General features: G+C 41.4%; 1 protein-coding gene across 3 annotated transcripts in view; it reads right to left on the reverse strand.

The window, feature by feature from the left end:
* ANO4 (anoctamin 4) overlaps window positions 1-14,657 on the reverse strand; it is a 384,866-nt gene that overhangs the window by 129,436 nt on the left and 240,773 nt on the right. For all 3 annotated transcript variants that reach the window (XM_073545027.1, XM_073545026.1, XM_073545025.1), the window contains one exon: window positions 10,479-10,585. In XM_073545027.1, the coding sequence (XP_073401128.1) occupies window positions 10,479-10,585 (107 nt within the window). The remainder of the gene's footprint in view (window positions 1-10,478; window positions 10,586-14,657) is intronic.

The following is a 14,657-nucleotide window of genomic DNA, read 5'->3' on the forward strand; positions in this document are numbered from 1 at the left end:
TAAAACGACTAGGGGAATCTAGCTTGGATGCTTATTGTGGATTATACTATGGTAACCAAAAATGCGCACATAATACATTTTATTCATGAGATGCTATTGAATATTGAAGTCATCTTTTGCCTTTAGAGTTTGGCTTGGAGAGAAAGTCAAATATAGTTGGAATTAAAGGATCTCAATAGTAGACGATCATTAGCATCCTATTGGGTTCACTGAAAGCTAGTATGCATTTGGCCACGTTCACACGTTCAGTATTTGGTGAGTATTTTACATTGGTATTTGTAAGCCAAAACCAGGAGTGGAAAAGGATAATAGAAACACATCACCACTTCTGTATTTATCACCCACTCCTGGTTTTTACTTATGAATAGTGATGTAAAATCCTGACCAAATACTGAACGTGTGAATGTGGCCTTAGAAAGGGGTTAACATAGGTGAAATTTTGCTTCATCCAGTTTTCCAATCAATTATTGTATTTTACATTCACGGGAGCATTGGATTTGAGAAAAGAGATAATAATTGGTTAAGGATTTGACTCTTGATTATTTTTATACACAACCAACTAGCAATCAGATCTGTATCAATTGCATAAAAGGTAAGATCTGGTTAGGGAAATGAGTCCAATGGGCTATACAAAGACTATAAAGAGATATGGTGCTAGTTCATAAGAACTAGAGAAGTCCATAAAGAGATAAGGTGCTAGTTCATAAGAGCTAGAGAAGTCCATAAAGAGATAAGGAGCTAGTTCATAAGAGCTAGAGAAGTCCATAAAGAGATAAGGAGCTAGTTCATAAGAGCTAGAGAAGTCCATAAAAAGATAAGGTGTTAGTTCATAAAGGTACTGTCACACTAAGCGATATCGCTAGCAATATCGCTATAACTTGTGACATTATAGCGATATTGCTAGTGATATCGCTGTGTCTGATACTTACCTACGACCCGCTCCCCCGCTGGTGATCGCGTGAGAACGTCCTGGACCGATTCTCGTCGTCAGCTTCCTGCGGCGCTTCCTGCTGTGACGACGAGCGACGTGTGGAGCCGGGCGGGAGGACGCAGGATAACCTGGTGTGACAGGTAAGTAGCGACCCCCGTCCCCAGAGATGTCGCTAGTGAGATCTGCCTGTGTGGCAGATCACTAGTGACCACTTAGCGATGTACCAGCGATCCTGACCGCGTCATATCGCTGGTCGGGATCGCTGGTACATCGCTAAGTGTGACAGTACCTTAAGAGCTAGAGAAGTCCATAAAGAGATAAGGTGCTAGTTCATAAGAGCTAGTTACAGTTGTGGCCAAAAGTATTGACACCCCTGCAATTTTGTCAGATAATACTCAGTTTCTTCTTGAAAATCATTGCAAGCACAAATTCTTTGGTATTATTTTCTTCATTTAATTTGTCTTAAATGAAAAAACACAAAAAGAATTGTCCTAAAGCCAAATTGGATATAATTCCACACCAAACATAAAAAAGAGGGTGGACAAAAGTATTGGCACTGTTCGAAAAATCATGTGATGCTTCTCTAATTTGTGTAATTAACAGCACCTGTAACTTACCTGTGGCACCTAACAGGTGTTGGCAATAACTAAATCACACTTGCAGCCAGTTGACATGGATTAAAGTTGACTCAACCTCTGTCCTGTGTCCTTGTGTGTACCACATTGAGCATGGAGAAAAGAAAGAAGACCAAAGAACTGTCTGAGGACTTGATATACCAAATCAAATTGTGAGGAAGCATGAGCAATCTTAAGGCTACAAGTCCATCTCCAAAGACCTGAATGTTCCTGTGTCTACCGTGCGCAGTGTCATCAAGAAGTTTAAAGCCCATGGCACAGTGGCTAACCTCCCTAGATGTGGATGGAAAAGAAAAATTGACAAGAGATTTCAACACAAGATTGTGCGGATGTTGGATAAAGAACCTTGACTAACATCCAAACAACTTCAAGCTGCCCTGCAGTCCGAGGTGTCCAACAGTGTCAACCTGTACTATCCGTCAGCATCAGAATGAAAAGGGACTGTATGGTAGGAGACCCAGGAAGACCCCACTTCTTACCCCGAGACATAAAAAAGCCAGGCTGGAGTTTGCCAAAACTTACCTGAAAAAGTCTAAAACGTTTTGGAAGAATGTTCTCTGGTCAGATGAGACAAAAGTAGAGCTTTTTGGGCAAAGGCATCAACATAGAGTTTACAGGAGAAAAAAAGAGACATTCAAAGAAAAAAACACGATCCCTACAGTCAAACATGGCGGAGGTTCCCTGATGTTTTGGGGTTGCTTTGCTGCCTCTGGCACTGGACTGCTTGACTGTGTGCATGGCATTATGAAGTCTGAAGACTACCAACAAATTTTGCAGCATAATGTAGGGCCCAGTGTGAGAAAGCTGGGTCTCCCTCAGAGGTCATGGGTCTTGCAGCAGGACAATGACCCAAAACACACTTCAAAAAGCACTAGAAAATGGCTTGAGAGAAAGCACTGGATACTTCTAAGGTGGCCAGCAATGAGTCCAGACCTGAATCCCATAGAACACCTGTGGAGAGATCTAAAAATGGCAGTTTGGAGAAGGCACCCTTCTAATATCAGGGACCTGGAGCAGTTTGCCAAAGAAGAATGGTCTAAAATTCCAGCAGAGCATTGTAAGAAACTCATTGGTGGTTACCGGAAGCGGTTGGTCGCAGTTATTTTGGCTAAAGGTTGTGCAACCAAGTATTAGGCTGAGGGTGCCAATACTTTTGTCTGGCCCATTTTTGGAGTTTTGTGTGACATGATCAATGTTTTGCTTTTTGTTTCATTCTCTTGTGTGTTTTTTCATTTAAGGCAAATTAAATGAAGATAATAATACCAAAGAATTTGTGTTTGCAATCATTTTCAGGAAGAAACTGAGTATTATCTGACAGAATTGCAGGGGTGTCAATACTTTTGGCCACAACTGTAAGTCAGCAGCATCCTAGACACATAGACCTTATATCCTTTTATCCAGGGTGTATGACTGGGAGGAAAACATACAGGAAAACTAGGAACAGGCTGCAAACATACAGTGGGTATGGAAAGTATTCAGACCCCTTTAAATTTTTCACTCTTTGGTTTATGGCAGCCATTTGGTGAATTCAAAAAAGTTCATTTTTTTCTCATTATTGTGCACTCTGCACCCCATCTTGACTAAAAAAAAACAGAAATGAAGAAATTTCTGCAAATTTATTAACAAAACAAAAACTAAAATATTAAATGGTCATGTGTATTCAGACACTCATATTTAATTCACATGCTTTCCATTTCCTAGTGATCCTCCTTGAGATGGTTCTATTCCTTCATTGGAGTCCAGCTGTGTTTAATTAAACTAATAGGACTTGATTTGTAAAGGCACACAACTGTCTATATAAGACCTCACAGCTCATAGTGCAAGTCAGACCAAATGAGAATCATGAGGTCAAAGGAACTGGCCAAGAAGCTCAGAGACAGAATTGTGGCAAGGCATAGATCTGCCCAAGGTTACAAGACAATTTCTGCAGTACTCAAGGTTCCTAAGAGCACAGTGGCCTCCATAATCTTTAAATGGAAGATGTTTGGGACCACCAGAAGTCTTCCTAGACCTGGCCATCCAGCCAAACTAAGCAATCGTGGGAGAAGAACCTTGGTGAGAGAGGTAAAGAAGAACCCCAAGATCACTGTGGCTGAGCCCCACAGATGCAGTAGGGAGATTGGAGAAAGTTCCACAAAGTCACTATCACTGCAGCACTCCACCAACCGGGCCTTTATGGCATAGTGGCCCGACAGAAGCCTCTCCTCAGTGCAACACAAATGAAAGCCCACATAGAGTTTGGTAAAAAACACATGAATGACTCCCAGACTATGAGAAATAAGATTCTCTGGTCTGATGAGATGAAGATAGAATTATCACCAAAAAATTCTAAGTGGTATGTGTGGAGAAAACCAGGCACTTCTCATCACCTGCTCAATACAATCCCAATAGTGAAACATGGTGGTGGCAGCATCATACTATAGGGGTGTTATTCAGCTGCAGGGACAGGACAACTGGTTGCAATTGAAGGAAACATGAATGCGGCCAAGTACAGAGATATCCTGAATGAAAACCTCTTCCAGAGTGCTGTGGACCTCAGACTTGGCCGAAGGTTCACCTTCCAACAAGACAATAACCCTAAGCACACAGCTAAAATAACAAAGGAGTGGCTCCAGAACAACTCTGAGACCATTTTTGACTGGCCCAGCCAGAGCATTGACCTAAACTGAATTGAGCATCTCTGGAGAAACCTGAAAATGGCTGTCCACCAATGTTCACCATCCAACCTGACGGAACTGGAGAGGATCTGCAAGGAAGAATGGCAGAGGATCCCCAAATCCAGCTGTGAAAAATTTGCTGCATCATTCTCAAGAAGACTCATGGCTGTACTAGCTCAAAAGGGTGCTTCCACTCAATACTGAGCAAGGGGTCTGAATACTTATGACCATGTGATATTTCAGTTTTTCTTTTTTAATAAATTTGCTAAAAGTTCTACATTTCTGTTTTTTTCAGTCAAGATGGGGTTCAGAGTGTACATTAATGAGAAAAAAAATGGACTTTTTTGAATTTACTAAATGGCTGCAGTGAAACAAAGAGTGAAAAATTTAAAGGGTTCTGAATATTTTCCGCACCCACTGTATATCAATGGAGCATAAAATTAATTCAGGAACCAAAATTTCAGCATGAAATCTAATACAATTTTTTAAATTCAGTGTAACCAATAACATACCGTATATACTCGTGTATAAGCTGAGATTTTCAGCCCATTTTTTGGGGCTGAAAGTCCCCCTCTCAGCTTATACATGGGTCATATACCTGGGGGTCGGCAGGGGAGCGGGGGAGTCAGAGATCATACTTACCCGTCCTGCTGCGGTCTCTGCAGCCTCGCTTGACCACTGTCTCCCTTCCTGTCTTCAGCGGTCACGTGGTACCGCTCATTACACTCATGAATATGCGCATATTCATGAGTGTAATGAGTGGTACCACGTGACCACTGGAGACAGGAAGGGAGACAGTGGACAAGCGAGGCTGCAGAGGCCGCGGCAGGATGGGTGAGTATAGCGATATTCACCTGTCCCCGGTCCATCGTTGCTCACTGCTGTCTCTGCTGCATCCTGTGTCAGTGACGTTTAGGCAGCAGGGGGCGCGGTGACGTGGTTAGTGCGTGCTGCCCCTCTGCTGGCTGAACAGTCACTGACACAAGAAGCGGCAGACAGCGGCGATGGACCCAGGAGACGTGAGTATGGCCTTTTTTTTTGCAGCATATGGGGGCATATTCTATGGAGCAGCATATGGGGGCATAGTTTATGGGGCAGCATATGGGGGGTATAAACTATTGAGAAGCATATATGGGCATATTCTATGGGGCAGCATATGGGGGAATAATCTATGGAGCAGCATATGGGGGCATATTCTATGGAGCAGCATATGGGGACATATTCTATGGAGCAGAATATGGGGGCATATTCTATGGAACAGCATATGGGGCATAAACTATGGAAAAGCATATGGGGGCATATTCTATGGAGCAGCATATGGGGGCATAGTCTATGGGGCAGCATATGGGGGCATAAACTATGGAGAAGCATATGGGGGCATATTCTATGGGGCAGCATATGGGGGCATAGTCTATGGAGCAGCATATGGGGCATAAACTATGGAGAAGCAAATGGGGGCATAATCTATGGAGCAGCATATGGGGGCATATTCTATGGAGCAACGTATGGGGGCATATTCTATTGAGCAGCATATGGGGGCATAAACTATGGAGAAGCATATGGGGGCATATTCTATGGAGCAGCATATGGGGGCATATTCTATGGAGCAGCATATGGGGGCATAGTCTATGGATTCCACCCTCGGCTTATACATGAGTCAATAAGTTTTCCCAGTTTTTTTGTGGCAAAATTAGGGGGGTCAGCTTATACACGGGTTGGCTTATACATGAGTATATACAGTACTTAAAATACATGCTTAAAATATTGCTTTCCTGTTTCAAAGGCGCAGAAAGCCTTATGTGCCAGCAAATTGTTTGGCTAAAAGTTACTTTTAGGTTCACATGGTTCCTGCATCTGAAAGTAAAAAGGTTTCCTCTAATGTTGATTTTAGGAAACACAGCTCAGGGACAAAGAGTGCTTGATTGTCTTCTAATTGCATCGGTGCAAAGAGCGTGTATATGCAACATGCAATTTATGTGTAACACATGGAGTGTGTGTAACATATAGTGTTTGTGTAGCATCTACAGTGACATGTAAAAGTTTGGGAACCCCTTGTCCAAATTACTGTTATTGAGAACAGATAAGCAAGTTGAAGATGAAATGATCTAAAAAAGGCCTAAAGCTAAAGATCAGACATTTCCTTGGTATTTAAGGCCCAAAAAAAAAAAAAAATATATATATATATATATATAGTCATTTTTTTCCATTTTAAAAATTACAAAAAGGAAAATACAAAAGTTTATGCACGTTTGGAAATTTGTGTGCTCAGACAACTTTGACCAAGGTTTCAGATCTTAAATAGCCGGTTAGGGTTATGACTTGTTCACTATCATCGTTAGGAAAGGCCAGGTGATGCAAATTTCCCAGCTTTGTAAAAACCCAGCCTCTTCTAACCTTGTGCCAAAAAACAGCAAAATGAAAATGTTGGAGACCAACAAAGCAGGCGAAGGCTATAAGAAGAGAGCAAAGCATTTTCAAGTTGCACTTTCCTCAGTTTGAAATGTAATTGAGAAATGTCAGTTACCAGGAACAGTGGAGCTCAAGATGAGGTCTGAAGACCAGGCAAAATGTTAATGAGAGCTGTTTGTAGGATTGCTACAGTGGCAAATCCATACCCCTGCTTGACTGCAAAAGACCTTGAGAGAGATTTAGCAGACTCTGGAGTTGTGGTACATTGTTTTACTGAGAAAGACACCTGCACAAATATGGCCTTCATGGAAGAGTCATCAGAACAAAACCTCTCTTTTGCCCTCACCACAAAATTCAGGATCAGAAGTATGCAAAAGAACATCTAAACAAGAATGATGCATTTTGGAAACATGTCCTCTGAACCGATGAGGTTAAATTAGAATTCTTTAGCCACAAAGATCAAAGGTATGTGTGGACAAACTAAAAGCACAGAATTTCAGGAAAAGAACATGCCGCCAATCATTAAGCATGGGGGTGGATCAATCATGCTTTGGGGTTGTGTTGCAGCCAATGGCATGGGGAACATTTCATGGGTAGAGAGAAGAATAGATTCAATGAAGTTTCAACAAATTCTTGAGGCAAACATAGCACATCTGTAAAAAAGCTGAAGTTGAAAAGCGGATGGCTTTTACAAATGGATAATGATCCTAAACCCACGTCAAAATCCGCAACAGACTACCTCAAAAGGCGCAAGCTGAAGGTTTTTTACAATGTCCCTCACAGTCCTCTGATCTGAACGTCATTGAAAATCAGTGGCTAGACCGCAAAATAGCAAGACGACCCAGGAATCTCACAGAAGTGGCAGAATTTTCCAAGGAAGAATGTTGTGAGTTCATTTTTCCCTTCACCATTGAGGTCTGATGAACTCCCTCCTCTGGTGAAGGAAGGTAGTGAGGCTGATTACCAAACACATGGGCAGCTAGATGATGACTGGGTGGCTGGAATTGAGGACTGGATATAAGGCTGCCGACGCCCTTCTTCCTGGCTGGTGATTTTCCTGCTGGATTCTTGGAGACCAGTCTGATTCCTGCATCTCAAAGCTAAGTTTTCTGCTCTTCTTTGTACTCTTCAGTTTTGTTTTTGTTTTGCCTTGTTTTTTGGGAGTTCTGCCATCCCCGGCCTGGCGTGAGCTGAACTCCATTTTTGTCTCTGATCTGTTGATATTTTGCTCTGTCTTCAGAATATACCTGAGTGCTGATATAGTCTTTTGAAGCCTAGCGACTTCAGGGCCTGTTTTTCCTATCAGTCGGTTGGCTCATTTTGATAGGGTTTTTGCGGATGGCAGACAGCAGCTTTCCTATCCTGTCCTATGTAGTTAGCTTGGGCCCCATCATTTGCTCAACCTATCTTTCTATCTGTGTTAGTGTTTTCATCTTACTTCACCGTCATTATATGTTGGGGGCTGCCTATGGCTTTGGGGTCTGCTCTGGGGCAGTTTAGTTTTTCCCCTTTCTGTCTTTAGGCTATATAGTTCTCCGGCTGTGATCGAGGGGTCTAGGGCACCGTAGGAACCCCCCACGGCTACTGCTAGTTGTTGTGGATAGGTTCAGGGGTCTGCAATCCGATAGCTGCCAACCTCCCTGGTTTTTCTGGACTTAGCTGGTATTTTGTTTTTTCCTCCTTCGGTGACTCATCATAACAGAAGAATGGATGAAAATCCCTCAAACAAGAATTGAAAGACTTTTATCTGGCTGCAAAAAGCATTTACAAGCTGTGACACTTGCAAAAGGTGGTGCTACTAGATACCATGCAGGGTGCTCAAACTTTTCCATTGGCCCATTTTCCTTTGTGTAATTTTTTAAGATGTAAAAATGAAAATATATTTTTAGAGATCATTTAATCTTCATCTTGCTTAACTGTTCACAATACCAGTAATTTTGACCAGGGGTGCCCAAACTTTTACATGCCACTGCACATTTAAAACTACCAGCTGAGCACCCAAGTGTTCATAGGTGCTGGGTTCCTGTCGCTGCACAGCAGGAATCCTGAGTTTTGCCTTCAGCAGTCTCTCATTCCTCTTCGGCCGCAGCGGAACCTGCTCAGCAGAATCGTCGATCCCAGCGCTCTGCTCACACCAGCATTGTAGGTTTGGTTGCTGATGCCACCTCTGGTCCAGCTATAGCAACGCATGCTGGCCAGCAGCGAACGATTCCAGGAACTAAGTCCTCCTTTTGGTCCATTGAGCATGCCCGTGGGACGATCTCTCATTGGAGATCGGAGGTCACATGTTCAGGTCCTTCTCCAGCTCGGATTGGACCATCAGGGGGGTCCCGGAAGGACGCGGCTATAAAAGGTTTGCATGGCCGCCGCCCCGCCATGCGCTATGATAGACTCTGATGCTATAACGCTTAGTATGTGTGAGATGACGGATGTATGAGACTGGTGACTGACTCATTAAGATTCCCCCTCCTCTGATACTTATGAGTTATGGTTCAGGAATCAGAGTAGCACCATAGTTCTAGCACTGCTTAACGCCGCAGTCTAGTCCCTCACCGTTCTCTAGCGCCTTGGGGCGTCGGCCAGTAAAGGCCTTACGTACCGCTGCTACCACTGTGTCTGCCTGAGCAGTGACACACTCTGTTGCATGCGCTTACCAGCACAGTTGTTAGGCTGGTTGGTGGTTATCACCAGGGCAGACATTGCATTCGCTCTGAGCGGTGCTACATATAGCAGTGACCTGTGATGCTAACAGGTCTCGCTTACACGCCGGCTGGTGTGGACTCTGTGGAGTAACAGAGTCCGCCTCTGCAAGCACCGGGTCAGGGGTTACCCGCCGGTGTCCGGCTTTCTCATACTTTATATCTCTCCTCATTGCTTAGCTGCAGGTTATCACCTCTGCACAGTGGACCCCGAGCTGCGAAAACACCTCAAATCCTATTACCATTTTTATTATTGGGTGCGTTCCGCCAGCCCTGAACAGTAGGTGTAAACATATAGACAATTACCAAAGGAATAAGCAAAAGCATACGCATCAGATGATAGGATGGTTTATTGCTGGGACAACAATCTTTGTTCTTGGCAGCACATCGCCCCATGTAAAAGGTGTTGGGCTGCCGATTAGATGATATTGTATAGGGAAAGAATATACACATAAGTGAACTTCTTGTCTGCATTATTCTTTATCTACTTGTGTAATCCAATAAACAGGTGCCTAATGACTTGAATATAGAGAATTGATGTTTGTCTGAAATCGACTTGTGCAAATGCACACTAAGGCCCCGATTCATCAAAGTTTTTTTTCACCAGAAATCTGCTGTAAACCATTCAAAAGCTGTAAGACTTTTGCATAAGTTGAAGTTGCATAAAAATTTTGCGACTTTTGACATATTCATGTCAGTTTAATTCAAAATAGGTGGAGCTGGGGCAGGATGGAGCATGGTGACAACCATTCATCTAATTCATGACAACCTTTGCTGTACCTTACACCACAAATCTTACTCCATTCCTTGACAGGAGTAAGATTTGTGATGAGGAGAATGGAGGCATACACCACTTTTAGGACTCCTGTGATGCAGGAAGAAGTATGCGCTTCTTAATGTATCAGGCACCTCTTATTCAAACATATCCCTTCATCATCATAACCGGCATGAATAATGCTGGTATTGATGAATCAGAGTTTAAATGTTTTTGTGTGATCATGCAATATGTTATCATTTGGCATTTTAATTTTTCCCAAGGCCACACTTTGCCTAAAACTGGCTGGCCCGTCACAGTAACATTATAAAGAGAGCTCATCATAAAACCTGATATTATAAGCACTTAAAAAAGGTGCTAAGTATTGCTTACCTATTTTATTTTTCCCCTCTTCATATTTAATTCTTTGCAAAATATGATGCACAATCCGACTTCTTGTGGCATTGTTGAAAAAGGTGTCTTTGTTGTTTATTATAAAACTACAAAAAATTGCAAAAAAAAAAGTAATTTCAGTTATAACCTATGACATATAACATTTCTCAATTTACATTTTTTTGCTGATAATTTACAAGACAAATTTGTAGGAAACCTGAAGAAAAAATATAAACTATTCGCTGCAACCATTCATTTTTATTCTATTTTAAATAACATAACACTGTATGAGAGATGCTTTCTTAAAATCTATTGTTTACTGCAGCTTTGTAGTTTACTTTTTGCTTCAGTTACCTTAAGGATAAAGATTAAGGACGTAAGGATTTTCAATTTAAAATGAAAACGTGTCAATAATCATGGCAAGTACCTTGGATAGCTCCATGGTGTAAAACTGTGCAAAGCTCAAACTACCTGAAGTCTTTTGACTGGAACCTTTAAAATGTGGGATTTTAAGTATTAGCACAAAACATTAAATATAATTTTCATGAAAGCTGAAATGTTACCGAATCTACTCTAAGTCATCCTCAATTTGTCAAGTACTTTGAAGTGTAGTCCGTACAGTGCAGTAGAGTCCTCCCTCCCTTGCCCTTATTCAATACACACTTTTACAAAAGTAATGTGTGTAACAGGATAGAATTCATTCTACTGCTGGGAACAGTAGTACCCAGGTATCGACTGGCCCTGAAATTCGGCCCTGGCATTTGAAATCAAACAGGCCCATGTTGTTCCCATCCCCAAGAATCAGATGGGATATAGTACTACTAATATTAAACCTGGATGGGGAAAGCAAGATTTACTACATGACCAATATTCTAATGATACCCGTGGCCTGTTGGGATAAGTGATGGAGTCATTGAATTGGTGCTCCGTCACAACTCTTAACAATATGGGTGTCTTGAGAACACCGATTCTGTTAGCAACGTAGCAGATGAGGCAGCCCATGACCAGACAGGCCCTTCTGGCATTTGCCAGAATTGCCAGATGGCCAGTCCGGTCCTGGTAGTACCACAGTGAAAACAGTCTTTATCCATTCAACTCAATCCTCTCAGGACCCGGCAATTACTTCACTATCCCAGGTGAATCTTGATTCTTCCCTTGAATCCATTCATTCCACCAATGTTCTCAGGACTATGTTTCACTCCCAACTCACTCCTAGCACTATGATTAACTCCAAACTCACTTCTAGCACTGTGTCCTCACCACTCAGCAATAACTCTGCATCATCTGCACTCCTATCCACAGAACCCTCCACTGTATTAAATTCACTGGCAACCTATCAAACTTTAATAAAAGCTAGAAAAAACATAGAGGAAATCCAGGAACAGAAAAATTTAATTCAAGAAGAAAAAAGAAAATCCCTCACTGCTACCAATAACCTAGTCACTGATGATTCTTTTCAAACTCAAATACCCACTGATTTAAGTGATTTATTACATTTATCCCAGCACTGCACTCCCATGACTTTTACCCCATCATCACTGGATGATCAGGTCTTTTCGGTTGGTAAAATACCACTACTCCATTATTGGCCATTCCCAAAATTTTAATTGATAACACTGGAGAGGGTAACACAATCAGCATGACTAATTTTTTACCCCGGGCCGTAACCCCAGGACAAGAAACTTTAGACAGATTCCTGAACAATCAATGGAAAAGAAAAAATGCTGTAATGCTGTAGATAAGCCCCCGATGTAACCTGAAAGAGAAGAAAAAGAGTTATATTATACTCACCCAGGGGCGGTCTGGTTTGGGTCCAGAGGGTGTTGTGGTCTGGCGCATCCCATCATGTAGCGATGACGTCCTCTTCAATGCTTTCCGTTGTGGCTCCGGCGCAGGCACACTTCTCTGCCCTGTTGAGGGCAAAGCAGAGTACTGCAGTGCGCAGGCACTGGACCTCTTCCGGCGCCTGCGCACTGCAGTAATCTGCTCTGCCCTCAACAGGGTAGAGCAGTGCGCCTGTGCCAGAGCTGCGACGGGAAGCAAAGAGGATGTCATCGCTACAAGATTGGAGGCGCCGGACCGCGACACCCTCTGGACCCGAACCGGACCCGGACTGTCCCTGGGTGAGTATAATATAACTAATTTTTCTTCTCTTTCAGGTTACATCGGGGCTTATCTACAGCATTACAGAATTCTGTAGATAAGCCCCTGATGGCGGTGGCTGCATCTTATATGCCAAAAAATAGGTGACAGATTCCCTTTAAAGAAAGTAATTGAGGCTCCCATACTCCAAATAAGTAAAAACCTCACAAAATGAGAAAGTACTGCACTAAACAATCTGAGGAAAAATAATGATATTGTCGTCAGAGCAGCTGATAAGGGGGGGGCATTGTTATACAAAATTATTGTGACTATATCAGGGAAGCTCAGCGAATATTAAATGATGCAAAGTATTATAAGGAGATTTTCCATGATCCTCTACCACTAATAATACCCACTTATAAAAAACTCATTACACAAGGTTTTACAGAAAATATTCTCAATGATAAAGAGAATACATTTTTCACGGGACTCCAGTCATTTAATAAGTTTAATTAGAGATTTGAAATGTAAAAAATTGTATATTTTTGTGAGTATGGATGTAGCTGTTTTATATTCTAATATTGAATTAGAAATTGGATTATTATGCGTTAAATTTTATCTCTCCACTGATAATCGTCTGTCTCCTGCACATAAATCTTTTATTCTAGAAAGTTTATCTTTTATATTGAAGAATAATTATTCTAATATTTTTTTAAAAAACCTACCATCAGACCCGGGGCACAGCAATGGGCTCAAAAGTCGTACCTACTTTTGCAAACCTTTTTATGGAGGTATTTGAACAAGTTTTTCTTTATGGAGGGGCTTTTAACAATGGTATTATTTTTTTCAAAAGATTCATTGATGACCTGTTCTTTATACTCGATAGGGATGTGATTGACCCACAGTTTTTATCCAATTTTTTTCACCACAATAACTGGGGTATCACTTTCAACTCAGAAATTAATGAGGAGTATATCAATTTTTTAGACATCACCATGTTCACTAAAAATGAACAGATCTGTACCAAAACATATTTCAAAGCAGTTGATGCCAACAGATATATTCCCTACATCAGTGGGCATTACAAGAAATGGTTGAACAATATCCCTCACAGCTAATTTCAAAGAATTAGGAAAACCTGCACCAATGAATCTGATTCTATTGAACAATTGGATATTCTTAAACAGAGATTTTTAAAATAAAAATATCCAAAAAAACTGGTCCATACTTCCTTCAGAAATGTAAAAGAGAACAATGACCAGAGTTCCCTCCTATCTGGTTCCAATAAGAAAAGTAGCGACAATACTTTTGAACATAGCCTTAATTTCATTACAGCTTTTAACCATCAAGACAAAGAAATTCAGGAGATATTAAGAAAAAATTGGCTTAATATCTAATATTACCTAAACACCCTTCCCTTGTTTTTAGAAAAGCTCCATCACTAAAGTACATATTAGCACCCAGCAGATTATCGGACCCTGAAAAACTTGGGGGTAGCCTCATGAACAGCCCTATAAATAGTATAACTAAATGTGGCAAAAGGGGTTGTTTGTGCTGTAAATCCATTACACATACTGTCGATAACTTCAGCTCTGTGGTTACAGGTGAAAAATTTAAAATAACCACTCCAATGTCTTGTGATACCGAATATATTATATACGTTATAAAGTGCTCCTGTCCCAAACAGAATGTGGGTAGGATCACCCAGCCACTCCACAAGAGATTGAACTCTCATAGACACAATGTGGTCACTGGTTTTTTTAAAACATGGATTGTCACTACATTTGTATGCACCATAAACAAGATTTTGGCTGTACAAGGATCTCACCCATTGAACATATTCCATCTGAGAGCTCCAATAGAATCCAATGTCTTAATAGAAAGGAGGTTTTTTGGATTTCTAAACTTAATACTTTGAAACCACAAGGGTTGAATGAAATATCAGAAGTGTTCCTGTAGTGTTTTAATTTTTTAAATATTTATCCTTTTTAGCTTTAAGGGTCAATAAATAGAATATCCCAGAGGTTTGGGACCCGAGGTTCCTTTATGTCCTCAATGTATCCAAGGATGGTAGGTTCTAATCCTGGTCTGCAAAGA

Source organism: Dendrobates tinctorius, unplaced genomic scaffold (genome assembly GCF_039654945.1).
Source record: "Dendrobates tinctorius isolate UK_male_01 unplaced genomic scaffold, ASM3965494v1 ptg000139l, whole genome shotgun sequence".
NCBI lineage: Eukaryota > Metazoa > Chordata > Amphibia > Anura > Dendrobatidae > Dendrobates > Dendrobates tinctorius.